This window comes from Bison bison, unplaced genomic scaffold (assembly GCF_000754665.1).
Source record: "Bison bison bison isolate TAMUID 2011002044 unplaced genomic scaffold, Bison_UMD1.0 scf7180017864037, whole genome shotgun sequence".
Taxonomy (NCBI): domain Eukaryota; kingdom Metazoa; phylum Chordata; class Mammalia; order Artiodactyla; family Bovidae; genus Bison; species Bison bison.
Window position 1 is genome coordinate 5305719 of NW_011494609.1, and position 26614 is coordinate 5332332.

Genomic DNA, 26614 nt, shown 5'->3' on the forward strand with positions numbered 1-26614 from the left:
CACCTGCAACTCGGCCTCACGCGCCTCTGCCAAGGCCAACTGCTCACGCTCTAACGAGGACCTCAGCGCGTCCACCTCGGCCTGGTGCCTGGTCTCCAGTTCCGCGGTCAGGGACAGGATATGCCGCTGGTGCCCCTCCTGGAGGAGCCGCAGCTCGTGCGCGTGCTGCTCCTGGGCCTCCCGCAGGAAGGCATCTTGCTCTGCGGCCAGTTTCTCTGTGATCGCTCTACGTTCTTCCAAAAACCTGAGACAACAAGCCAAGTGAACACAGAGCCATCACGTAGCCACAAGAGCACCGCTGGGGAGCCCGCTGCCAGGGGAGAGGCCACCCTGCCCGGATCCCGCCTGTTCTCCCTCCTCCCTGGGCACCACCACCAGCCGAGAGCCAACAGGGAAGGGCTCACAAAGCCAGAAGAGCTCAGGCCAGAGCCCAGCATCCCCGGCCACAAACTAGAGTGCAGGGCACAGCCCCAGCCAGAAATCACAGATATTGCAGGAAGCAGTATCTGATCGCCACTCGGCCAAGAGAAGACCTCAACAGGGAAGGGGTGGCATGCCCTACAGGAGCCCCAGGGCTGCAAAGAGTGTTCAGAAGACTCAGAAACCAGCTTCCACAGGGTGACTCGGGCATGAGGCAGTGGGACTGGCTTGGAGCAGAGTCAGGAGGCACACAGAGCCCCAGCAGGAACAGGGGAGACTCTGCACAGGTGCTGTGACACACCAGGCGAATGACAAGAGCTGGGACATGTCTCAGGTACCAACTGCCCACCAGCCACCATGACAGCCTCTCCACAGATGAGCCCACGAGGAGGATACTAAGGTCTCGTGAGCCTGCCCATAGCATCTGTGTCCATCCAGCTCACATGGTGGGTCAGGGTTTGAACTCAACCCTCAGACCCCAGGCCAGGAGTCTGTGCACCTGCCTCGAGACGCTGGGGAGCAGATGACACACAAGAAGCAGCTCCAACGATCCCAGCACTCATCACCCACCCCTGGGCACTACAGCCCAGGTCTGCAAAGAGGCAGCAGACCAACATCATCCTAGGCCTACTTAAAAACTTCAGGGAAGTATGTACGTAGTTGAGAAATGCTGTTCATTTTTTTAATGAGTTTAAAAAACACAAAAATTCATGAATAAGCCACACAATCTTAGGATAAAAAGGCTGAAGTTCTGCTACTAAAAAACTAAAACGTGCAAAGAACACACACGCTTGTCAAAGATGCACACGTGGCCACATGGCTCATGGAACACAGGCCCCACAGAAAGGATAGGGATGCCATTCCTGCCAGAGGCCTGCAGCCCTGAGAGCCACACACACCCTCCCGGGGGTCTGCCTCACCCTCCTGGAGACCCGCCTCACCCTTGGGGGGTTCAGGGAGGGGACCTGCCTTGCCTCACTGGCCAGGCGGGTAGGCGGCTCTGAACATAACAGGCTGCTATACGGATGGCACCCACCTGCTCTGGGCCACCTTCAGCTGGAGGGCACAGTCCTCCTTTAGGTGGAGAATGGCGAGCTCCTGGTCCTGGGCCCCAGGGGCCGGGCTGCAGCCCAGCTCCCGGCCACAATGGCTGCACCGCAGAGACTCGTCTCCGGTGAGTCCGAGTTCCAGCTGCCGCAGGCGGCCCTGTTGTTCCACCAGTGACCCCTCCAGGTCCAGGATCTGAGCTGCCTGCTGGTCCTGAAGTTGCCTCATTTCGGATTCTCGAAGCTCAAACCTGTTCATCATGGACCGCTTCTCAGACTCCACCTGTTCTCGCAGGTCAAGGAGCATCTTTGTCAGCTTCTCTTCGGCCCCTCTCCGCAGGTCCTCACTTGTAACTTTCCACTCAGCCTCTCTCTCCCTGAGTTCCTGTTTTATTTGCTCAATCCTCTCCTCAGCACTCTTTAGTTCTTCCTGGTGAGCTTCAACTAAATTCTGTTTCACCTGCAACCACACAATATTTTTTAAGAAGAAGAAATTAAATGAAAAGATCACTGGCCACAAAAACCCAAATCCATCTCTGAAGACAGAGAAGCTCTGTCAGCTATTAATAGAAGCACTAGTCCCACAGTGCTGGGCTGGATGAAGCACAAGCTGGAATGAAGATTGCTGGGAGAAATATCAATAACCTCAGACATGCAGATGACACCACACTTATTGTAAAAAGCAAAGAGGAACTAAAGAGCCTCTTGATGAAGGTGAAAAAGTTGGCTTAAAAGTCAACATTCAGAAAACTAAGATCATGGCACCTGGTCCCATCACTTCATGGCAAATAGATGGGGAAACAATGGAAACAGTGAGAGACTTTCTTCTCGTGGGCTCCAAAATCACTGCTGATGGTGAGTACCGCCAGGAAATTAAAAAACACTTGCTCCTTGGAAGAAAAGCTATAACCAACCTAGACAGCATATTGAAAAGCAGAGACATTACTTTGCCAACAAAGGTCCATCTAGTCAAGGCTATGGTTTTTCCAGTGGTCATGTATGGATATGAGAGTTGGACCATAAGAAAGCTGAGTGCCAAAGAATTACCGCTTTTGAACTGTGGTGTTGGAGAAGACTCTTGAGAGTCCCCTGGACTGCAAGGAGATCCAAACATTCAATCCTAGAGGAAATCAGTCCCGAATATTCACTGGAAGGACTGATGTTGAAGCTGAAGCTCTGATACTTTGGCCACCTGACGTGAAGAGCTGACTCATTAGAAAAGACCCTGAAAGATCAAAGGCACGAGGAGAAGGGGACAACAGAGGACGAGATGGTTGCATGGTATCACCAACTCGATGGGCATGAGTCTGAGCAAGCTCCAGGAGATGCTGAAGGACAGAGAAGCCTGGCATGCTGCAGTCCATGGGGTCGCAAAGAGCTGTACACAACTAAGTGACTGAACAACACAGTCCCACAACATACGTGAACAGAGCGATGGGAGTGTTTCTCACGCTGATGGGAATGATGGAGACTAAAAGGCACAAATCTAAGACTATCTGGCTATGTTAACCGTGTCCATTGCCCAGCATCTGGCCCCAACTGTTAACTCTAGGGCTGGCAAGTCTGGACACAGTCAAAGGGGGGCCTCCTCTGCAGTGTCAAGACCAGCTCAGGGGCTCAGACATGAGAGGGACCTCCCATCAAGGGGAGGCGACCCCCCTCCCTCAGCAGAACCACCACCAGGCAGCACAGCTCACAGGCGAGCAACAGACAGTAAGGCCAAGCCTCTGGACTTGCACCACGAACGATCCAGGTTCTAGAAGGGACCTGAGCAAGAGGCTGGTGAGCTGAAACCAACAGTCTTAAAGGTGTTGTATGAAAAGGGACACGAACCAGAAAGCTGCACGCACAAATATCCTAATTTTCAAAACAGGAAAGAAAGTAGGTCAGCATACTGATCAATCATTGAGAAGAAACAAAACAAAACCAGAAAGGTCTGTCAAACTGACCTCAACCAGTTATTCAAGTCATTACACTTTAGGGCCTGCTCTTGGTGACAGCTGAGAGTCAGCTCTAATCAGAGGAAACAATTGCAGGCTCTGGATAAGATCCAGGAGATCCAGGGCTAGGGGTCCCGACACCCAGAGTAAAGAAATGCCCTGGGTGACCAACCCACCTGTGCCATGGACATGCACCTGGAAATGCTCCCTGTTTGAACCAGAAGAGCCGGGAAGTGAGGGGGAAGCGCACCAGGACAGGGCAGGAGGTGCCGGAATCCAGCCCAATTCTGAGGCTGGTGCCTGGTCATATACGAGCAGAAGGTCATATAGGACAGAAGACAGACACAGACCAGCCCAGAAGGCCTAAGCGCACACGTTGGCCCAACACGGAGAAGAAGGGGAGGCCTCTGCCTCTGAAGGGGTCAGGGGCAGCCTCCTGGGACTGAGCCCTTGACCCGTGGGGTTGGCACTAACTCCAGGTAGATACAGTCAAAGGGAAAAAGTAAAACGGACAAAAGAAGATGCTGCATCAAAGAAAACACACTGCACCGATCAGAGAGCAGGTAGATTTCAGCACAAAGAAACTACACCAGAAACGGGGCATTTCACTCATGATGAAAGCCTGATTTCCCAAGAAGACACAATGACCATAAAGGTGCAGTTCACACAACTCCAAAACACAGTAAACACCGTGAGAGCTAAATGGAGAGAGAACTCGCTCCACATTCCTCTCGACAGTTCACACGAGGAGATCAAACAGTGGCCCAGGAAGCACTCAGACACTTGAACGTAAAAATCCATCAAGCAGAGTCTGTCCTTCAGGGACCCCCTGTGAGGCTGCAGGCCTTCACATGCCCATCCTCACGCCCAGCGCGTGAGTAGGGGGACAACACGTGATCTGCCCGTGAAACTCGGCCTCGATGGAGGAGGACCTGGGACAGCATCACAGGGAGGAGGAGCGGGGCAGCCACAGAACTGCCCAGATGGCCACCCTGGGCCTTGCAGAAGAAACACTGAGACAGTCACCTCAACTCCACGTCTCCAGGCCTCGGCGAGGCCACTAGTAATTTAGGGGAGGCACCTAAGCTGTGGGCCAGGGTCTCATCACTGCATGTGCACGGCTGCAAGTCTCAGTCAATGGAGAGAGCCTGGCAGCTGGAACAGCACAGAAGACGCAATGGACAAGGCCTGAAGGTGGCTTTGCCACCCACCCTGGCACCCCTATGAGGACCCGGTCAGTTCCCCTAAGCCTGCAGCCTCTCTAAGAGTTAGGATTACACAGTTGGGTCCAAGCTTAGGTGGCAGCCCATCCCGACCCAAGGGAGGCACCCAGAAAACCCTGCTGCAGGGCAGAGGGTGGCGCTGACCTTGGGGCTCGTGCTGACCTGGCCAGTTCACATGTGGCCCTATGGACGCGAGCATCGCTGCAAGGTAAGCCATTTCAACTTACTTTCTCCAAGTCCTCTTTTAGGCAGATTTCACGCTGCAACTTCTCCTGTAAATTTCTATTTTCTACTTTTAAGAGATCGATTTCTTTCTTGAGCTCCACTGGAAGAAGCACAAGCTGAGCCCTGTGTGCAGTTTCCAGACCCATGTCTCCAGCCGGCACCTCCGTCTCCAACTCCAAGGCCACGCTCTGCGCACACAGGAGAGGCTCCCGGGCAAGCTCTGTGGGGACCAGGGGCAGAATCATCAGGCTGACCCTCCAACAGACAGGACACTGTCAGAAGCCCCAGACAACTGCACGTAGACCCTGAAACCCCTGTGGGAGCACGGTACCAGAAGGGGACACGACACACCCGTCTGCAGCCCCATGGGCACTGTGCACCAGAAGCAGACGAGCAGACCTGTCCCGAGCTGTCCACACCCGCTGCTGCCCCTCTGGTCTGGGTACCGAGGAATCAGCCCCCCAGAGCTGCTCTGGCCAGGGCTCATCACTGCTCCAGGCTGGAGGAAGAGGCACGGGGCGCAACTCAGGGGACCGGAAGATGCCGAGCAGCAGCCATGGGACACCACTCACGCAGGAAGGAGAACAAGCAGGACTGGGCACCAGCAGGTGTGACCCCGCTCGTGGGGCCATGTGCTAGCCTTCCACAGGCCCACACAGCTCCAGGGGACCCTGGGCCGGACCCTGAGCCTCAGGCCCTCAAGGCAGGACATGTGGACTTGCCTCCTCAGCTTGACGCAGGACCCACCCTTTCCCGGGCTCCGTGTCCAGGGCCAGTCATGCATCTACTCTCCTGGGCCCCAGTCCATGCCCAGGATGACCACAGCTTCTCCATCCCCATGGCCCCCAGGGACCCTATGCTGCTGCCTGGGCAGACCCTCTCCTGACACACAGGGCCTGCTCCTCAACCCCAGGGAAGGGCCTCCAGCGCCCCCGCTACAGAGTCAACAGCCATCGTGTGTAGTGCCGGTGGCTCTCGTGGGATGCGGTCATGGCCCAGAACACCCCTGCAGGCTGGCCGCCACAGCAGCACTTAAGGACATACCTTGGCCGGGCTCCTCCGAAGGCCCTGTGGGCAGCTCTCCTTCCGACGCTTCCTGCTGGGCATCCTGGGAGGACGTCCCCGCTGCTAGTTGGCACTGGTGATTTTCTTCTAACCGTGTGCGCAAACCAAGGCTCTCCTTTGGGGAAATCACAGAGGAAACCTTGTAAAGAGCCTCTCAGCCTGGTTCCCTGACCCTGCCTCCCACAGAGTCCCCCATGGAACCCGCCTTCCTGAACCTCACACGTCCACACTGCCTACTGCCCCCACGTCCCACTCCCAGAAGGGAGGCAGGCATATCCCCTGGAGTCAGCTGTGGGCTCAGGGCCTCCCTGCACCCACACCCACTGGAACCCAGGGCCCACCCTCCACATCCCGGGGTCAGACCTGCTGGGCCAGCTGTACGGCCAAGGCCCTCGGCTGAAGGGTTCCCACTCCGCCCCGGGTCCCCTCACTCCCTGCTCCACGCTTCCCATCCAGAGCCCATGTTGGGCCACTCCTCTCAATGATGCTCCTGGACACAGAGTCCCAAGCGTCCTCATGCGAGAATGGGAGGGAGGGCAGAGGGGCCCGAGGCTGGGTCAGCCCTTCCTGCTCCCTCCAAGAGGCAACCTGTCACTCATCTCCCTCAGAATCAACAGAGGGTCCCATCAGCCTAAACACCCAGCTCTCAATAAGCTCAAATCATCCTTTAATCAAGACTGAAGTCCTCGTATGGTCACTGGAAAAAACAACCTGACTGATGGACGGAATCAAGTGCCCCCCTCACTCAGAGCACAGTGGGTCAGGCTTCTGAGTGGAAGAGCAGACCCAGCAAGTCGGGTGAGAGAGACTCACCGTTCAGGGAAAGAGAAGGAGCCAGACATCACCCCCGCCTAGCAATGGCCAGTGGCAGACGACAAAACAAAAACAAAACACAGCAGAGTGGGGGCAGGGAGCCGAGAGCAAGGGCTGCCAGCTTTGGAGAAACCGGCAGAAACACGGCAGCGACACCCAAACACGTAAAAAGACATCCTGGCTCAGTGACAACCCAGGAGTCGCAGCCAGAGATTTACTGGCCAGGGTCAGCGCTGGCCAGAGGGGCGTGAGGGGCCCCACGCCCAGCTAGGGGCAGTTCCACCAGGCACCCTCAGTCCACATAATACGTCAACACGTCAAATACACACCAGGCACAGGCATCCACCATGCACACAAGCCCACACGCAGGACTCCTGCTCAAACACACATACGCTCAATGTTTTTACATTCCCTCAGATGATGAGACACAATTTATAAACCTATGAGAAGAAACAGGGACAGAGGTGACCGGTGAGCCAGCGGTGAGCAACTGCTGGAGAGCACAGGCACACAGAAGGCTTGGAGGAGCATGTGTGAGCTGCCCACACACCCGGGAGGCCAGGCAGGGGGCACAGGGGGCACAGAGGTAACTGCAAGACCCCCAGGGGCTACAGATTACGGAGGCTGGCAAGAGGTGGGGACCCCACTGTGTCCCTCACCTCACGGAGCCCAGCAGAAGACTGGTAGAGACCAATGGCCCTGGGAGAGAAGGCTGCACCCACCCCCACCACCCCAGTCTTCAGCCCCCAAGACCCCACAGTGCTTCACGCCTCCTGGGATGGCACAGCCTCGGGGCACCAACCAACGCACAGACCACCATCATCCCACATAATACAGAGACCCAGATGGATGGACACAGAGCAGAAACCTCTCAACACTAACCGTCAGAGAAAGTCACCATCAGAGAAAGACCAAAAGCACTCCATCCCTGACACTGAGCAGAGAACATAGAATAGAACACAGAGCAAAAAAGCAAAGCCCTTAGAAATTAAAAATGATTGGCACTTCCCTGGGGGTCCAGAAGTTTCAGATGCAGGGGGCGTGGATCCAATTCCTGGTCAGGGAACTAAGATCCCACATGTCCTGTGGCATGGCCAAAAAATGCCAACATAAGAAAATTTTTAAATGACAATGGAGATAAGAAACTCAACCTCACAATTAGAGGAGTGAAGATCTCCTACCCTCAAAGAGGCCTAAACAAATGTCAGATGAGAAACGAGGACTGAAGGACACCAGTGGTTTCCCTCTGGAGGCCCAGTGTGACACTTGCTCTCGGGAGTCTCAGAAAACTAAGTGCACTGAAGAACTGGCATCCGAACAGCTCAGCAGCAGCTCAAGACATCTATCTTGCTTCTCTCACTGCGCACTGAACCCAGGGACAGTAAGGCGTGACGGTGGAAGCTGGAAGAACACCCGAGGAGTTGTAGGAACTGCAGACACATTTATTATCTCCTGACTGGCACGGCAGCCGTAGCAGCAGATACACTGTATTCTCCCATGGTTGACCCAGCAGACATAGCCGTAATGCAGCCTCAAGGGCTTTTCAGGTGGAGAATATTTATGCTTACAGAGCAAAAGTAGCCCATGGCCAAGGGGGTTCATCGAGATGCGCAGTGCTATAAGTGATCTCAGCTGTTACATAAACGTGTATTTACACAACACGGGGTGAGAGCAAGAGGCCACGGGCCAAGAGAGCCTGGCCGCGCCATCCTGGCTAATCTGCTCTTTCCCTACAGTGTCCCAGACTGAAGAGAGTCAAGGCCCTACCTTTCCCTAGGATGAAAAACGGACCCAGACCCAGACCAAGTGCCATCACAGGACTCTGAGGAGCATGGAAGGCTAAGAGCTGCCAGAGGCTCCCTGGGTTGAAATGGTGTGGGTTGCTGTTTCCATCTCCATGGGATCTTTCCCACCCAGGAATTGAAACCAGGTCTCCTGCATTGCGGGCAGATTATTTACTGACTGAGGTATGAGGGAATCCCTAATGAATGTTGGGGTATGTGTGGCTTTTCGAATTAGTGATTTTGTTTTCTTTGGGTAAATACTCAGGAGTGGAACCGCTGTATCTATTTTTAATTTTTTGAGGAACCTCCTTCAAGTCAGGCTGACAGCACAGCCTTGCCCAGCGCTGGGGCTGAGAGGAGAAAGAATACACTCACACCCTGGAGCTCTTTGTCCAAACAGGTGCACAAGGCTTCCAGCATTACAGATAGCCCAGTGAGCCCCACTGCCAGAGGACAGAGAGGCCAGAGACGAACGGCACGGAGGCCACTGGGAACACGCCCAGCATGCACGCACCCAGCGCCTCCCTCTCAGCGCAGGTCGCCAGCACGCATGAGGCAGGCAGTCAGGGAGCTTGTGGAGAGTGTGGGACCTGAGCAGGACCCAAGCTGCCATCCACCCGACTGCGAGTCTTGCTCCAGACCAGCCAGGGGGTCGTTTTAAACAAGCAGACACAGTCAGCCTGTGGAGATGCCAGAGACACAAGCACAAGCCTCCCTCCACTCACCAGTGTCACGGAAGAAAGCTTCAGTGAAAAGGATGGAAATCCAGACTTGAGAACATAAAGACAGCCCATTTCCCAACTAAAGATTAATGAAATACAGCCTTCTCGTGATATACTGAGATGCTCATATACCTCAATAGCACACACACACAAAAACTGATTAAAAAGCAGGCTGCTGCTGCTGCTGCTGCTAAGTCGCTTCAGTCATGTCCAACTCTGTGCGACCCCATAGATGGCAGCCCACGAGGCTCCCCCATCCCTGGGATTCTCCAGGCAAGAACACTGGAGTGGGTTAGACCTGCAAACATTTCTGCAGACATTTCTACAAAGAAGAAACCCAGACGGCCAACAGTTTCGTGAAAAGACACTCCACATCACGAATCATCAGAGAATATAAATCAAAACCACAGTGAGGTATCAGCTCACACGGGTTAGAGCAGCTACTGCTAAAAAAACAAATAACAAATGTCATCCAGGGTGTGGAGAAAAGGGAATGCTTGTGCACTGTTGGTGGGAAAGTAAACTGGTACAGCCACTGTGGAAAACAGGAAGGAAGTTCCTCAAAAAATTAAAAATAGATACAGCAATTCCACTCCTGAGTATTTACCCAAAGAAAATGAGAACACTAATTCGAAAAGCCACACACCCCAACATTCATCAGGGATTCCCTCATACTTCAGTCAGTAGAGAATCTACCTGCAACGCAGGAGACCTTGGTTTTGATTCCTGGGTGGGAAAGATCCCGTGGAGATGGAAATGGCAACCCACGCCTGGGAGAATCCCATGGACAGAGAAGCCTGGTAGGTTACAGTCCACGCGGTCGCAAGAGTTGGACCCGACTTAGCGACTAAACCAGCACCGCCACCATTCACAGCAGCACTATTTACAACAGTCAGGACGTGGAAGCAGCCCGAGTGTCCATTTGCAGACAGACAGACAGATAAAGATGTGGCACCTACACACGTATAGACCTACCCACACGGGAACTACTACTCGGCCACAGAAGAGGAGAGCCTGCCTCCTCCTGCAGCCTGGAGAGCAGGAGAGCCTGGTTCTCCTCCACAGAAGAGGAGAACCTGCGACAACACGGCCGCTCCCTGAGAGTGCCACACCAGGTGGGGTCAGTCAGACTGAGACAGAAGTGCTGCATGGGCTCACTTCCGTCTGGAATCTAAAAACCCACCTCTGGGAGAAGAGACTGGGGGTTGCCAGAGGTGGTAGAGGGGTTGTGGGAGAAGTGGGTGAAGGGGTCAAACTTCTAGTCAGAGGATAAGAGTCCCAGGTGCCTGCACAGCACAGGGTACAGTCAACAAGGCTGCACTGCCTGCAGGCACCAAAGAGAGGCATCTTACAAGTTCTCATCGGGGTACAGTCAACAACACCATACCATCTGTCTACAGGTGCTAAGAAAGGAGATCTTAAAATTTATCATCGAGGTACAATCAACAATACTGTATGTCTATCCACAGGCGCTGAGAGAGATCTTACAAGTTCTCATCAGGGTACAGTCAACAACACTATGTCTGTCTACAGGCACTGAGAGAGATCTTACAAGTTCTCATCGGGGTACAGTCAACAACACTGTACTGTCTGTCTATAGGCACTGAGAGAGATCTTATAAGTTCTCATCAGGGTACAGTCAACAACACTATGTCTATCTACAGGCACTAAGAGAGGAGAGCTTACAAGTTCTCAACAGGGTACAGTCAACAACACTGTACTGTCTACAAGTACTGAGAGAGGAGAGCTTACAAGTTCTCATCGGGGTACGATCAACAACACTGTACTGTCTGTCTACAGGCACTGAGAGAGGAGATCTTATAAGTTCTCATTGGAGTACAGTCAACAACAGCATACTGTCTACCTACAGGCACTGAGAGAAGAGATCTTACAAGTTGTCATTAGAGAACAGTCAATAACGGCATACTGTCTATCTACAGACACTGAGAGAGGAGATCTTACAAGTTCTCAAGGGGTACAGTCAACAACACTGAACTGTCTGTCTACAGGCACTGAGAGAAGAGACCTTACAAGTTCTCATAGGGGTACAGTCAACAATACTGTACTGTCTGTCTACAGGTGCTGAGAGAGGAGATCTTACAAGTTCTCACTGGAGTATAGTCAACAACACTGTACCGTCTGTCTACGGGCACTGAAAGAGATCTTACAAGTTCTCATCAGGGTGCAGTCAACAACATTGTACTGTCTGTCTACAGGCACTGAGAGAGGAGATCTTACAAGTTCTCATAGGGGTATAGTCAACAACACTGTATGTCTATCTATAGGCACTGAGAGAGGGATCTTACAAGTTCTCATTAAAAGAAAAATGCTCTGACTCTGTGGAGGTGCAGGTTCACCAAACTGACCAAGGAGACCCATCATATCACACCCAGGCATCCGGTCATGACACCAACACTGGACACTCAGGTCCCATCAGTCACACCTCAAGACACAACAAAGCCGGCCCATCACCTCAAGCTGCTCCCGCTGAAGGCTGAGTCCATCAAGATGGTCTCTTTCTTCTTCTGATGTCTCTTCCAAACAGGCACTGGGTCAATTCAGAGAGAAGCTGTGTTGTAAGAGCCTGACGTGGCACCTTGCCACTGAATCCCACTGTCCCTGGGACCCCACTTCTGTGCCAATCTGCAGGGCAATGTCCACCCACTTTGGCCAGATGTCACCAACCACACCCACATGCAGGTCAGACCAGCGTCAGCTTCAACATCACCATGCCAAGACCCAAACATCAGTGTGTTCTCCTGGGCTGGGCTGGGCTGGAAGCCACTCACCTGGTTCCCATGGCCTCCAGCAGGGAGTCATCCCTTCCCTCCTGCAGGCGCCGCTGCAACAGGGTCAGGTCCTCCTGGTAGCTCTGCTCAGCCTCCCTCAGCTTCTCTTCGAAATAGAGCCTCAGCTTCTCCAGTTCGGACTCGTGCCGGCTCCTCTCCTGCTGCTGCTGCTGCTCCAAGTCTCTCTTCAGGAGCTCCAGCTCCTCCACATGAGATGCCCGGGCCAGGAGCTGCTCACGCAACTCTTTATGGGTGGACACAAGCGAGCATCTCAGACACGGCACTCAGGGAAATGAGACACTGAAGACCCCATAGTGAAGGGCCAGAGCAGAAGTGTAAAGCGGGGGCCCCATCCCACCCCAAAACCTGTGAATGGACAAAGGCCCCCAGGGCTTGTGCTACGAGCACAGGGCCTGGAGCAGGAAGACTACCAGGGAGACCACCCAGGCAGCCTCAGCAAACCCCAGTGCCCCTCGAGGGCAGAGGGCTTTCTCAGGCTGGCTCCCCAAGCCACGGGGGCTCTGAAGACAGAGGAGGGGCCGCCTCTGGGCCACCAGCCAGCAGGAGATGGGACCTCGGTCCCACAGCACTGGATTCTGTCAACGGGAAGTCAGGTCATGGCAGAGCCCAGAACCTTGACCTCAGCTGTGGATGACCCTGGGCAGAAACAGCCACGCCAGCTCAGATTTCCATGCTAATAAATGTGGGTGGTTTTAAGCTGCTGAGATGGTGGTGTTTTGTTTACAGCAAAAGAACAGTAATACAGACCATAAACAACTGTCACCACCACCACTATTCTGATTAAGAGGTGCTGCCAGCTGGCCCACCGCAGCCAGTGATCAGCTTTCAAATAATGGGGAAGGAGACAGTCACTGTCCCAAATCTACGTCCCCCACGAGGGCCGTAGCCACACAGGGGAGGCCGCAGAGGCAGCACTCAGGCTGTGACCCCTGTGTGAAAGCACGTCTGAAGCCCAGCCTCCAGTCAGTCCACCAGCTCTGCCTGGAGCCGCCCTCTCCCAGGGACCACAGGGCGGGTACAGGGCACGTGGAGCCTATGCACCCCACAGCCATCAGGAGTGATCTCGGGTCCTTTCTCCTAACTCTGTCCTTTGTTCCCAACAACACAACAGGGCAGATCCTACTGTTTGAGGCCTGTGTGCAGAGCAGCAGACAAGCCCACACCTCCTGGCCCTGTGCTCTTGACTGGGTCTTGTGCCCTCAGTAAACATGGCATCACCCTCCAAAATCAGAGCTCAGAGCCACAGGAGCCCGACAACACTTGCCACAGGAAAGCCTGCAGGCCCAGGAGGTGATACGCAGCAAGGCACAGCTGTGCCCCGAGTTCCCGCGTGAGAACAGCGTTCCCACAGTGCTTAACCAAGCCTCAGCAGGAGCCCAGGCTCACGTGTGAACAGTGCGTGTCGGCTTCCAGAATCATCGCTAGCTCGCCTATGGTGAAGCCCAGGGGCCGCCACAGCTCCACACAGTGACCCCACAGACCTCAAAATGCACAAAGGTTTACAAGACCACTTTTTGGGGCTTGCAAAACTGTTAACTTCTTTTGGGGTTTGCAAAACTGTTAACTTCTTTTGGGGTTTCAGCAGTTCAAACTGCAGCTTTCCCTTCCGGGGACCTGGACTGGGAAGACAAGGTGCTCACCACTCAGCTCCTGCCTGCTGGACCTCGCGGACTCCAGCTGGGCCCCCAGGCACTGGATCTCCTCCCGGGACCGAGCCTGCAGCTCCTCATAGGATGCACGCAGCCTCTCCAGCTGGAAAGCAGGCACAGTGTGGGTGCCAGGTTGCGGCCCTGGCACCAGGTGAGAACATGCAGCTGCCTCAGCCCAAGCCCACCCCATCCCCCAATCGGCAGCCCCGAGACCATCCAGAGGAATCCATGGCGGCCATGGTCTCACATGTGGATGCCTCTCAGGTTGTGGCCTCGTTCCCTGAAGAGACCTGCCCCCTACTTTGTCAAGGAGGGTGGAGGAGCCCCTCCCACTGGCCCCCTTCCCCGTCTATGACCTTGGTCCCTTACCCCCATGCAGCCTGTTTGGTTTTCTCCAAGTTGCCTGGTCAACCTCCCTGGGAAGCATCTCCTCTTTCAGAGTAAACAGAGCTTGCACACTGGGTGTGTACCACGTGCCAGCCAACCCTGCACCACTGGAGCTGAGGTGCACCACCCGCCCTCCTGGGGGCCTGGGTTGGAGTGGCTGCCAGGCTCCCCAAGTCACCAGCGTGGGGCCAAGCCTCCAAGGGAGTGAGGGTCATGCAGGCCTGCAGGTGCCCACTGCCTATGAAATGGGCCCTTCCTTTTTCAAGGCACAGGACAGAAGATGCCCCTCTGGCTGCCTGTCTCCAGGATGGGGGGCTGCCGCAGGCCCCGCCCGGCCAGGCTGCCCTCTGTCTGGAGGAGAGACAGGAGCCAGCACAGCAGGGCCAGATCCGGCTCCTCCTGGGCTCCATGACTCTCCTCCCTGCAAACCCATGCACCAGGCTCAGCTAACTCCTGCCAGTCTCCCAGTCACTTCCTGATTTCCTGAATCAATGCATGGGGCACTGCTTGGCTCTTGGTCTTCGTGACAAAGGCCCTTCAGGCCCTTGAGTGAGATATGTCCACATCACCCACATTTTGGTATGTAGAGTCGCATTGGAATAAAGTTCTAAAGATGTGAGCAGCAGAACCTTGCACCCTTGATGGCCGGAGCCTTCTCCAAGGGTAGGACTGGACAACATCATTAAGTCACAGTCACAGACTTTACCTCCTGATGTGGCTACCTACTGCCTCTAGCAAATACTGAGAGTCCCTTTAAATTAGGGCTTAGAGTATGGAGGTCCCTCAAAAAACTAAAAACAAAACTGCCATATGACCCAGCAACTCTTGGGTATACACCCGAAATAATGGAAAAACTAATTTAAAAAGATATACGCATCCCGAAGCAACCTAAGTATCCACTGACAAATGGATAAAAAAGACGTGGACACATATATAATGGAGTGCTGCCTGCATGCGCAGTCGCTCAGTCATGTCTGACTCTTGTGACTCCATGGACTGCAGCCCACCAGGCTCATTCTCCAGGCAAGAATGCTGGAGTGGATTGCCATTTCTTCCTCCAGGGGATCTTCCTGACACAGAGATTGAACCTGTATCTCCTAGGTCTCCTCCATTGGCCAGCGGGTTCCTTACCACTGAGCCATGTGGGAATCCCATAATGGAACACGGCTGCCGGCACAGCCATAAAAAAAAAAAAAAAATACTGCAATCCACAGAAACATGGATGGACTGGAGAATATTACACCAAGTGAAACAAGCCAGAAGGAGAAAGACAAATACTGTATGTTATCAGTAACGTGTGCAATCTAAAAAATAAAACAAATATATGTACAAAAAGACTCACAGTTATAAAGAACGAACTATGATCATCAATGAGGAGAGGGGAAGGGGAGAGAGGCAAGTTAGGGGAGGGGATTAAGAGGTACAAACTATTAGTATAATTAGGTATAAAATCAACTATATTGTATAACACTGAGAATACAGACAATGTTTTATAATAGCTATAAATAAAATATAATCTTTAAAAATTGGGAATCACTATGTTGTACGTCTAAAACTCACACAATATTGTAAATCACCTAAACCTCGATTTAAAAGTAAAAAAACATGTAACACAAATTAGGGCTTAAGTTTTGGCTGATGACAGAGCGTGAATCCAATCCAAGGTCTCCTCAACTCCCTCCTGCACTGACAATTCAAATAAAGAAGCAGGTGCCTACCTCAAGCTGGTTCTCCTTTTCCTTCTTTCGGAATTTCCGCTCCAGCTCCTCCAAGTACTGGCAGTGCTCCAGCTGCAGGTCTGCGCGCAGCTTGCTCAGGGAGGCCTCGTGTTGCGCCTCCTGCGTCTGAAGGGAACCTGCCAACGGGCCAGGGCCTCAGTTTGTGATGGCACAGTGTCCTCCACCTGCAGCAACAGCTGTACGCACCGCGTGTCCCCAGGCTCCCTGCAGACCCTGTTTTCTCAAGACTCTGATCTTAGGACTCCACTCTCCTCTAGGACAGAGGGAGGCAAGGGGGAAGGGGAAGGCACAGGCCAGCAGACAGTGCCTACTGCGAGTGGGTGTCACCGTCTAACAGAAAGTGAACAACTGCATATTACTTGTTTGGTAGCAAAACAAACATGTTCCAGTAGTAGAACACGTAAAAACTGTCTCTGAAACAAAGGATTCTGGAAATTTCAGGGAACCCGAGAGGCCTGAGACCCATGAGGCAGGACCACACTGGCTGTGTTCTGCTGGTCCCTCATATGGCAGTCTCTCTAGATGACACAGGAAAACCAGCCCCTCCAAACTTGCTCATTTTACTTAAAGACTCACATTCAGCTTGATTTTTGGCTTGAAAAACCTTCTCAAACTCAGCTTTCTGTTGTGCCAATTCTTTCTTAAACTGGTTTTGTAAATTCTCCAGTTCTGACCGATGCTTTTCCAATAATTCTCGGCGTAGGTTTTCTAAACACAAGTCTCTCTCGGATTCCCAGTCTTGCTTCAGAATCTAATTTAAATGAGAAAGAGGAAATGATAGCCAACAGTTGATTACTGAGGTAAAACTATTTCAACCTCGCATTCAAAACCCAGTCATCCCTGCTCAGACAAGACTGTGAGTACAGCATGCGGCTTGAGACGTCCAGTCAGACAGGAACAGCAGCAGGCAAACATCCCAGGACATGAGGGCCTGGACCGCCGCCAGAAACAGAAGTGGCCTCAGAGCAGAAGCACAGGAACTCAGCTGACAAGCCAGGCATCTGTCACCCACACAGACCCAGGCACTACAGCAATGCCACCCAGCTCTACAGGGCCAGACTCTGCCCAAGCGCCCCGAGCTGGACAGCTGGGACTGAGGGTGCCCTGAGCTGAGGCCTGAGGCTGTCCTCCACTTGCCACCTGTCCAGAGTGGCCAGGACACAGTCCCCACCACCACCCGCTTCCACTGCCGTCACCAGCGCCAAGAACTCTTCTACAAAGGGGGACTTGAAAAAGGGATGGGTCACAAGAGTCAAAAGTTTGCTGAGGGACTTCCTCAGAAAAGAGCTAATCCTGTTACACCCTAAATCAGAACTCTTACCCCCAAAAGGGGGCATGGAGTGGGAGCAGCAGGACAAGCAGAGCACCAGCTGGCGTGCTCAGCGCTGTCAGCACACTGACTTCCGCCTTCACCCTCAGGGACGCTCGTCCCGTATCTCCACCCCACCACAGCTTCCTAAGTGGTGTCCGTGTCTCCTGTCCCTGAGGACCGAGGTCTGTGTCCCGAGCACAGCCAGGGCCAGGCCGCAGGGCTGCTCAGAAGCCAGACGGGAGGGAAGAGCCTCCCATCACATCAGGCCACACAAAAGACACGAGCAGTTGCTGAGGAATCCACGCTGGGCAGAGAGAGCAGTGCGCCACACTGCCCTGGCGACTCCAGCTATGACTGCATTGTGAGAATCAAGTGTGAGACCCTGGGGGGTGAGGGAAATACCACCTACACAGAATGACATTTTCCCATCCTATGTACCTCTATCATCTGGGCGTTTTTTTCTATTTCTGATTGTAGCTTCTCCTTCAGCTCAGCTGCAAGACAAACAAACATGACAAGTGGCTCGGATCACCGAGGCTCAGACTTCCCCAGAGTCTGGTTCCCCAGAGAGGACAAGGCTCCAGCACCACAGGCCACTCCACAGGACACTCGCCAGCACTGACAGGACAGGACAGGATGCACCTGAGAGAATCGAGATGGTGAAGATGGCCGCTCTGATTAGCAATCACTCTCGTGCCCAACAGAGCACAGGAGACGTCCAGCCAGAGCAACAGTCTAGGAGGGTCATGTGAGGCTGGCTCTGGGCCTCGCAGATCACTGAGCCCACCTCATCCTTCTGCTAGTAAAACCTCGGCCAGTCGGCCCTGCACCGGACCCCACGCACACCCAGGGCCTGGAGTCCAAGGATCCTGCAGGGCCAGCTTCCAGGCTGGGTGCTGGACAGTAAGTAAAGGGAGACAGGTAAAGACGTTTCAGGTCCCAACAGCTGTCCACCGGGAGGGAAAAAGCACTAGAAAAGAGGTGCCAGGCGCCAGGGGCAGAGGAGAAGGTGAACTGGGCCAGGGGAGCAGCAGCAGGTGACAGCCAGCACCACCAGGTGCTGGGAGGGCGGCCCAGCAAGCCCGGGATCCATGCAGAGATCCAGCCACCACCCTGCAAGGGCAGGTTCCACCAGGTCCATGGGGGCCCTGCCCGTGGCAGAGTCCAGGGAGTGGAGGGCAGATGGGCCTCTCTGGGGACTGTTCCCAGGGGTGCTGGTAGAGGAAACAGCATCAAAACAGGCCTAGGACAAGCATATTTCATATTTTTAAAACTTAACAAAAGCAGGGGAGGACATGGAATAATCTCCTTGTGTTTGCCTGAATCTCCATGAAGATGCGTCAGAGGACTGAGGAGGATGCTTCTGGGGGGTAGCGGGGGAAGGAAAGGAAGACTCTGCAACCCAAGGTGGGTCAGAGAAAACAGCCCAGGGACTCTTCTGGGGGAAAAACGTTCTGAGCAGAAAAAACAAGAAAAGCCACCAAAGTGCTGCCTTGAAACAGTTTTAAACAGGTGAGTTATATGGTACATAAATTACAGCTCAATAAAACTATTACATAAAATTGATTTTTACAAAAATACCAACAAAAAATGTACCAAGAAACATAAAAAATGACAACATAAAAGTTCACTTTAAGGCCAGAGAACTGCAAGATTGAAAGGCGCCTGAGGTGCCACCAGCAGTGAGACGGCCTTTGAGCACAGTGAGGAGCCAGGGGTGGGGTATGGGTGGGCGGAGGGGTCTGGGGCAGTGCTGGGGTCCAGTAGGGGATAGAGGTCCAGGTTGGGGGTCTAAGGCAGGGATGCAGGTCTGGGGTAGCGATGGGGGTATGGGGTGTGGGTCTGAGGTGAGAATGGGGGTCTAAGATAAGGGTCTGGGGAGGGGATGGGGGTCTGGAGTGGGGATTGGTGTCTGGGGCAGGGATAGGGATCTAGGGCGGGAGTCTGGGGTGGGGATGGGGGTCTGGAGTGGGGATGGAGGTCTGGAGTGGGGGTCTGAGATGGGTGTCTAGGGCAGGGATGGGGGACTGGGATAGGGATCTGGGATGGGGGTGGGGGTCTGGTGTGGGGGTCTGAGATGGGTGTCCAGAGCGGAGATAGGGGTCTGGAGTGGGGGACTGGGATGAAGGTCTGGGATGATGATGGGGGACTGGGATGGGGGTCTAGGATGGGAATGGGGGTCTGGGGTGGCCACAAACTGTGGCCAGAGACAGAAAGTGAAGAAGCGACAAAGAAACTCACAGCTCTCAAGCCAGGATCTTCTGTCGACACCCCCAGGTTGTCGGCCAGCCCCATGCACAGCCACCGTGCATACCTGCCTCCTCGCGGACCAGCTCCAGCTCCCGGCGTGCCCGGCTCTGCAGCAGGGCCCGCTCCTGTGCGTGCCGCCCAGTGAGCTCAGCATGCAGCTCAGCCAGTGCCGCCTCTTTCTCGCGCTGCAGGTGCGCCTGCGTCCGCTCCAGCCGTGCCGCGTGCATGTCACTCAGGCTCAGGCGAAGCACCTCCAGCTCCAGCTCCTGGAGGACAGTGAGGTTAGCTGCGTGCCGCCATGAAAGACAACGTCATGCCACCCACGTGAGGCATGCAATGTCGTCAAACCATAAGGACGGATGGTAGGATGGTGGCCCAGGGGCTGGGGAGATGCCATCAACGAACATGGTTTCAGGTTGATGAGATAAGAGCTGTGGAGACAGATGGTGCTGAAGGATGCACAACACTGTGAATGAACAAACACCACTGAATTGTGCACCCAAAAATCATTAAGATGATAAATCTTATGAGTGTTTTACTAGGTTGGTACAAACGTAATTGAGGTTTTTGCATTATTGAAATTTGCTGTCTGATATTGGTACAAATGTGGTTACTTTATACATCATTTTGATAAGTATTTCTTGCTTAATTTTTTTCTGCTAATGACTTATTACTTTAAACTAGGGAAATGATGTTAGACAAAAAAACAAATTCAAGCAATTTTCTTATTTGAGTTCAAAATGGGTCATAAAGCAGTGGAGACAACTCACAGCATCAACAACGCATTTGGCCCAAGAACTGCTAACGAACGTACAGTGCCAAGGAGGTTCAAGAAGTTTTGCAAAGGAGACGAGAGCCTTGAAGACGAACAGCACGGTGGCTGGCCATTGGAAGTTGACAACAACCAATTCAGAGCAATCATCAAAGCTGATCCTCTTACAACTACACTAGAAGTTGCTGAAGAATCTGTCGACCATTTACAGTCTTGGCATTTGATGCAAACTGGAAAGGTAAAAAAGCTCAATAAATGAGTACTTCATGAGCTGACCAAAAATCAAAAATATCATTGGTTTGAATTATCGTCTTCTCTTATTCTATGCAACAACAACAAACCATTTCTCAATCGGATTGTGATGTGTGACAAAAAGTGGATTTTATATGACAACCAAGGACAACCAGCTCACTGGCTGAACCAAGAAGAAGCTCCAAAGCACTTCCCAAACCCAAACTTGCAAAAAAAAAAAAAAGTCATGGTCACTTTTTGGTAGTCTGCTGAAGGTCTCACCCACTATGGCTTTCGAATCACAGCAAAACCATTATTATATCTGAGAAGTACGCTTAGCAAGTCGATGAGATGCACCAAAAACTACAAGGCCTGTAGCCGGCAGTGGTCAACAAAATGGCCCCAATTCTTTTCCACAACAACGCGTGATCAACTCTTCAAAAGTTGAATGAATCAGGCTAAGATGTTGATTCAGCCACCATATTCACCTGACCTCTCGCGAGAAGACTATCAGTTCTTCAAGCATCTCAACAACTTTTTGCAGAGAAAATGCTTCCATAACCAGCAGGAGGCAGAATATGCTTTCCAAAGGTTCACTGAATCCTGAAGCATGGATTTTTACACTATAGGAATGAGCAATCTTTTTTCTCATTGGCAAAAATGTGCTGATTATAGCAGTTCCTACTTTGATTAATAAAGACGTGTTTGAGCCTAGTTGTAATGATTTAAAACTCATAGCCTGAAACCACAATCGCTTTTGTACCAACCTAATACAATTTTTAAAAAGACCATGACAAAAATAGAGGTTGAGGGAAGTAAAAACAGAGTTTAAATAATTACGCAAGAGGAAAGTGAATGTGATTAAACTTATACTTAGATAAATTAAGTATATAGACTGTATTTCATAACCTCACCATTAAAAGAACAGAAACTGTGTACTATTACTTCAAAATGCATAAAAGGATAATTTCTTTGTAAATCCCATGATAAATTATAATTCAAAGAAGGCAAAACAGGTGAAAAGAAAGGAACAAAACAGGCAAGACAAACAGAAAACCCAAATTAAATGTCTGGTGTTAAGTACAGGCACAGCAGTGATGACATTAAATACAAGGGAATTCACTGCCAAATAAGAAGACAGATTGTCAGGCTCAGTTAAAAATCAACCCTATGCTATTCACCAGACATACATCTTAAACTGACGTCTGCAGAGATGCTAAAGGTGAAGGAGAAAAGAGACCAGGTCCATTTACACAGAGTTCCACGGCAGAATCAGCAAGCGAGTGCTCACTTGGGGTGGACAGTAGGGATCAGAGCCAGCACTGTCCTACCTCTGACCAGCAGAGGGGTCACCTGCTGTGCGTGGTGTACTCATCTGTTGGGCTATATGTAAGTTCTGTGTACTTTTCCACAAAGATGCTATAAGTCACAGCTTAAACAAGTATGAAATGTGTATTTAAGACTGGGTCTTACAGACTCCATCAGAGACCATTTTTCCAAGCCCTATGATCTAGATTTCTCCTGCAATAATGCAGATTAAAAACCAAACTTGCTCACGGCTACAAGTAGTGTGAACTGAGTCCAGCTAGAATTGAGTGTCTAAAATATCATTATTTTGTATTAACTTCTAATGGAGTATAATCTATAAAACTACTGAATCACCATGCTTTACACCTGAAACTAACATAATGTAAAACAACTATACTTCAATTAAAAAAAAAAACAACAGATAGACAACTCTTTGATATTGGTCAATATCTAATCATTTTTCTTGCAAATGCTAACAAAACTGAATTGATTTGAAAAAGGAATCAATTCAATATCCATCGAAGTCACACTGACCACTCTGGGAGGAGCTGGGACAGTAACACTGACCCCTAGCCTGCATGCCAGCCCCTGCAGCGTCTGGGGTGTGGGCCAGGCCTGGGAAGCACATTGACCAATGACAGAAACCTGCAGGGCAGAAAGGCGGTTTCCCCCCTCCACACCCACCAGCCAAGTGAGGAGGGCGTGAAGAGAGGCCTTGCATGCAGGGAGCTCTGCCTCCAGTTCCCACGCATGGGAGGAGACAAGGACACGCCTTAACAGGGAACCCAGGGAAAGCTCACCTTCGTCATGACCCCGGGCTGCTCTGCACAGTGGCCATCCAGCTTCGGCGGCGTCCTCTCTCTGCTGGGCTCCTGCAGCTGGCGGGGAAGGGCCAGGAGGGGAGTCCACAGCGGCACCTGGGCGGCCCCGGCCCCTCTGCCCCCGATCCCTCCACCTCTGCCCCACTCTAGGCCTGCCAGGTCCATCTACAATCTCCTCCTAAACCAGTCTCAACTCTAAACATTTTTTGTAACTTGTTTCCCTCATGATGGTGCTGCATGATTTTTAATGAATTCTGTTTCTTTAAGTTATTTCACTGTGTACTTAACATTTAAATCACTAAATTTTTGTTTCTCAACAAATCCTGGTCTTTCACATTCATGCACATTTTCTAAGCTCTTAATTTGATACAAATTCAAATATTTCATCTTCAAGATTTTCCTTTTTTGATAAATATTTTCCTTAAAAATCTGTAAAGTAGTATTTTGTTTTTCTAAATCACCTCAAAATTGAGTTTAAAGTTTTCCAACAAATTTCCCCCCAATAGTTTTGACACATAAATTTACAATAATTTAGGGCTTTTATCTGCAGGAAGGCTCAGTGCACTCTCCTTGTCAACTCCCTGGTGGCTTCCCACCACGTCCATGTGGGCTGCCACACCCGACCACACATCACTCACTGCTGTCGGAATGTCAGGGTCTGCTGGACCCAACTGCACTTAGCAGTTTCATTTCTGAACAGTTATAACTACTTGAGAAGGCTGGCATCATTTTATCTTTCATATAGGCCTTCCAAAGAACAGTGAAAAAAATCCGCCCCCTCTTTTTTTAACTAGAGTAAAACATTTTATTTTGCAATTACTGCCAGACCCCTGCATTTACCTAGGATGCAAGACGGATCTGAGCAACCTGCTTCTCCCATAACACAATGCTGTTTCGTCATCATAAGGATAAATCTGTCAATTCAGTTATTCCCAAGCATGCCAACAATGCCTTAAATAATGAGGAAGCAGAGGAACCACCTAGAAGGGCAAGGGGTAATGAACTCATCTCTCCTCCAGTTTTCTACGTGACTGGAGAGACCATCTCCATATTCTGCTTTCGAGGTGACAATTCAGGGAGGGGCTTCCCTAGCAGTATAGTGGTTAGGACTCTGAGCTTCCCCAGCAGGGGGCACTGGTTCAAATCCTGGTGTGTGTGTGTGTGTGATAGTTGCTTAGTCGTGTCCAACTCTTTGCAACCCCATACACTGTAGCCCACCAGGCCCCTCTGTCCGTGGGATTCTCCAGGAACACTAGAGTGGGTTGCCATTTCCTTCTCCAAAAGCAACTATGGAAAGAAAGAAAGTGAAGTCACTCAGTCATGTCCGACTCTTTGCGACCCCATGGACTGTAGCCTACCAGGCTCCTCTATCCATGGAATTTTCCAAGCAGGAGTACTGGAGTAGGTTACCATTTCCTGCTCCATCAAATCCTGGTAGGGGACCTAAGATCCCACTATGCCATTTGACATGGCCAAAAACTTTAAACAGCCCAGCAAATGTGAAGCTAGCATACTGGGTTATTCTATTTATAAAACACTCAAAACCAGCAAGACTATAAACTATTCTTCTACAAGTCAAGGTGCTCTAAACACAGAAAGTAACTTGAGACAGATCACGGAATTAAACACAGAAACCAGGCCAGAAAGCCTCAAGCAGACACGGGAGACTGTCTTCACAACCAGAGGACAGGAGAGATCTTTTGGACAGGACACAGAAATCACTAACCACAGGAAGAAGTGATGAGCTCAACATCAAAGTGAAGAATATTTGCTTATCACAAGACACCATTAAGAACAAAGCTAGGTAAGCAAGACCAGGAAAAATATTTGCAGTACATATATCCCAAGAAGGGAAGAAGGGAAAAGCTACCCACTCCAGTATTCTGGGCTGGAGAATTCCATGGACTCCAGTCCATGGGGTCACAAAGAGACGGACACGACTAAGCAACTTTCACTCTCTTTACATCTAACAAATAACCTGGAACAATAAAGACAAAAAAGAACCACAGGTTCCCCCAAGACCAAAAGTTGAGCCTTCCTAAGAAAGTTCTCATAAGCCAAAATGGCCTAAAAGTAAAGAATCAATTGCATTCCTTCATAAAAGTGAAAACCCTCTCTGGATCTCTTTCAGTTAGCAAAAAACAGGTATTAATTTGGCCTTTTATAAAGGTGACGTGGTATAAAGCAAACATTCAAAAAGTGGGGAGAGCTATATAAACAAATATTCCACTTTAGTTAACAAATTTGTTTTTCATAAGCATGAGAACTGAAGCTTATTTATGTGTATTTTAAGACTGAGTAAATAAAGATATTGTAAATAAGGATGTCAGGTTTCTCACTATGGGTAAAAGGAGTGAAAAGTAAAGAGGGGGAAAGCGAAAACAAAATTTGTACTGTTGTATTAAAATTGAAGATATTACTATTAATTTATGATTTTTACTATACATACAAATAAAGAAATATGTACAGACGTGTTTGAATATACACTTACTTATATTTTCCTGCTCTCTTTTGAAACAGCGCAGAAGCAACTACACCCTGCTAGCAATAAGCGCACTGAGCACACAGATCTTGGCTTCTAAAACCATTCTCCACCAAAAGGTACCAGGGCTCCTAGAAGAAATGACTGGTTTGGGGCTGTAGAAGGGAAAGAACCAATTAAGCCTGGAAAGTCTTGGCGCAGAAAGTATGGAAGTAGGTGCCAGCCAACAATGAGCACATGTTGAAAGGTCACAGATGCCAATCCAAAGGCCCTCCCAATGGCCAAATGTATGTGTTTCAGCAACAAAATAAACACTGATAAGATGGATTAAAACCCAAAATAGAATAAGTATCTAGCAGTCCATACTGATAGAAATTACTGAATAGATAAACAAGTTGGGGAGGAGCAACAGTTCCTCCTTAGAGTAAAACACCGATTAACATGTGCAGGTGGAATGATGGGAACAGTCTTCATCCAGCCAACACCACAGTAGTTACTACAGTAAGAGTCCTCAACGAGAGCTAAAAGTGACAGAATGTTTACAGGTCTCCAAGTACCTCCACACTATATACTTATTAACTACAACGGGAAAAACAAACTTTTCTATCAGAAGAAATCTGGCAGGCCGCCCAGTAGTGAGACATACCACCCGTGCCTCTTCTCAGACACCCCTGGCAGGCAACATCATTACCTCCACAGTGCCCCTGCTAAAATGTACTACCTGACTTCAATCAGGAGAAAATATCAAACAGAGCCAAACTGACAGGGATCCTACCACACAACTAGCTAGCAGCCCACAAAGGTCAAACGTATAAAACACAAAGGAAGACTAAGAAACTGTCCAGACTGGAGGAGACTAAGGTGACAAGGCACTGAACTGCAACATAGAATCCTGGACCAGAAAAAATGGGAAGAATTAGAAAAAGCTCTGTCAATTAGCTCACAGTATTGTTTCAATGTTTACTGAAACTGCATAATCATTTATATTGTGATTACACGGATATCAATGTTTCAGGAATCTAGGTGAGGGATATCCAGGAACTCTGCTATTTTTTACAAACTTTTTGTAGCTCTAACATTATTTTAAAAGAAACAGCTGAAAAATACAAAAGTTTTAAGTTAAAATTTAAAAAAAAAAAAAAAGACTTGTCTAATTTGAAAGTAAAGATACGAAATAATAAATGCTAACTTACACTATGAGCCTTTCTCCTCAAAGAGCCTAGGCAGGAAACATACAAAGAAAAGCCACTGAGAGTAAGTGCCTAGCCCCCTCAACATGGAGTTCGCGTACTTAGCTGCAACAAGACAAGGCTACTGAGATCCACAGCTCTACCCCAGAGAAGCAACAAGAAGACAAGCATGAACAGCAACTGAAATCCAGTCTCAGGTCTCTGAGAGCACAGGCAATGGAGGGCGAGTCAGCCGGGCACAGGCTGGCCCAGAGGCTCAGGCACCAGAATTCTGCAGCAGCTCCCGGGCAAAGTCGCAGCACCGTGACAAGGCCTTCCCATCTGCCGAAAGCAGCACTCTAGGTTTGTAGGTAGAATATCCTAAACTACGCTAGTAATCACCCCATTTTTTCTCAATCAGGCAGTGCAGATACAACATGGTTTTC

At 50.7% G+C, this 26614-nt stretch overlaps 1 protein-coding gene across 1 annotated transcript in view; it reads right to left on the reverse strand.

Annotated features, from left to right (window-relative positions):
• The window catches only part of PCNT (pericentrin), a 105315-nt gene that overhangs the window by 75096 nt on the left and 3605 nt on the right, over positions 1 to 26614 (reverse strand). Inside the window, exons 3-15 of the mRNA XM_010834986.1 lie at positions 22497 to 22574; positions 20156 to 20287; positions 19450 to 19651; positions 17574 to 17629; positions 16400 to 16574; positions 15803 to 15939; positions 13689 to 13800; positions 12028 to 12271; positions 11711 to 11786; positions 5899 to 6034; positions 4857 to 5074; positions 1457 to 1926; positions 2 to 244 (exon numbers count right to left, since the gene is read on the reverse strand). Coding sequence (XP_010833288.1) covers positions 2 to 244; positions 1457 to 1926; positions 4857 to 5074; positions 5899 to 6034; positions 11711 to 11786; positions 12028 to 12271; positions 13689 to 13800; positions 15803 to 15939; positions 16400 to 16574; positions 17574 to 17629; positions 19450 to 19651; positions 20156 to 20287; positions 22497 to 22574 — 2279 coding nt within the window. The remainder of the gene's footprint in view (position 1; positions 245 to 1456; positions 1927 to 4856; positions 5075 to 5898; positions 6035 to 11710; positions 11787 to 12027; positions 12272 to 13688; positions 13801 to 15802; positions 15940 to 16399; positions 16575 to 17573; positions 17630 to 19449; positions 19652 to 20155; positions 20288 to 22496; positions 22575 to 26614) is intronic.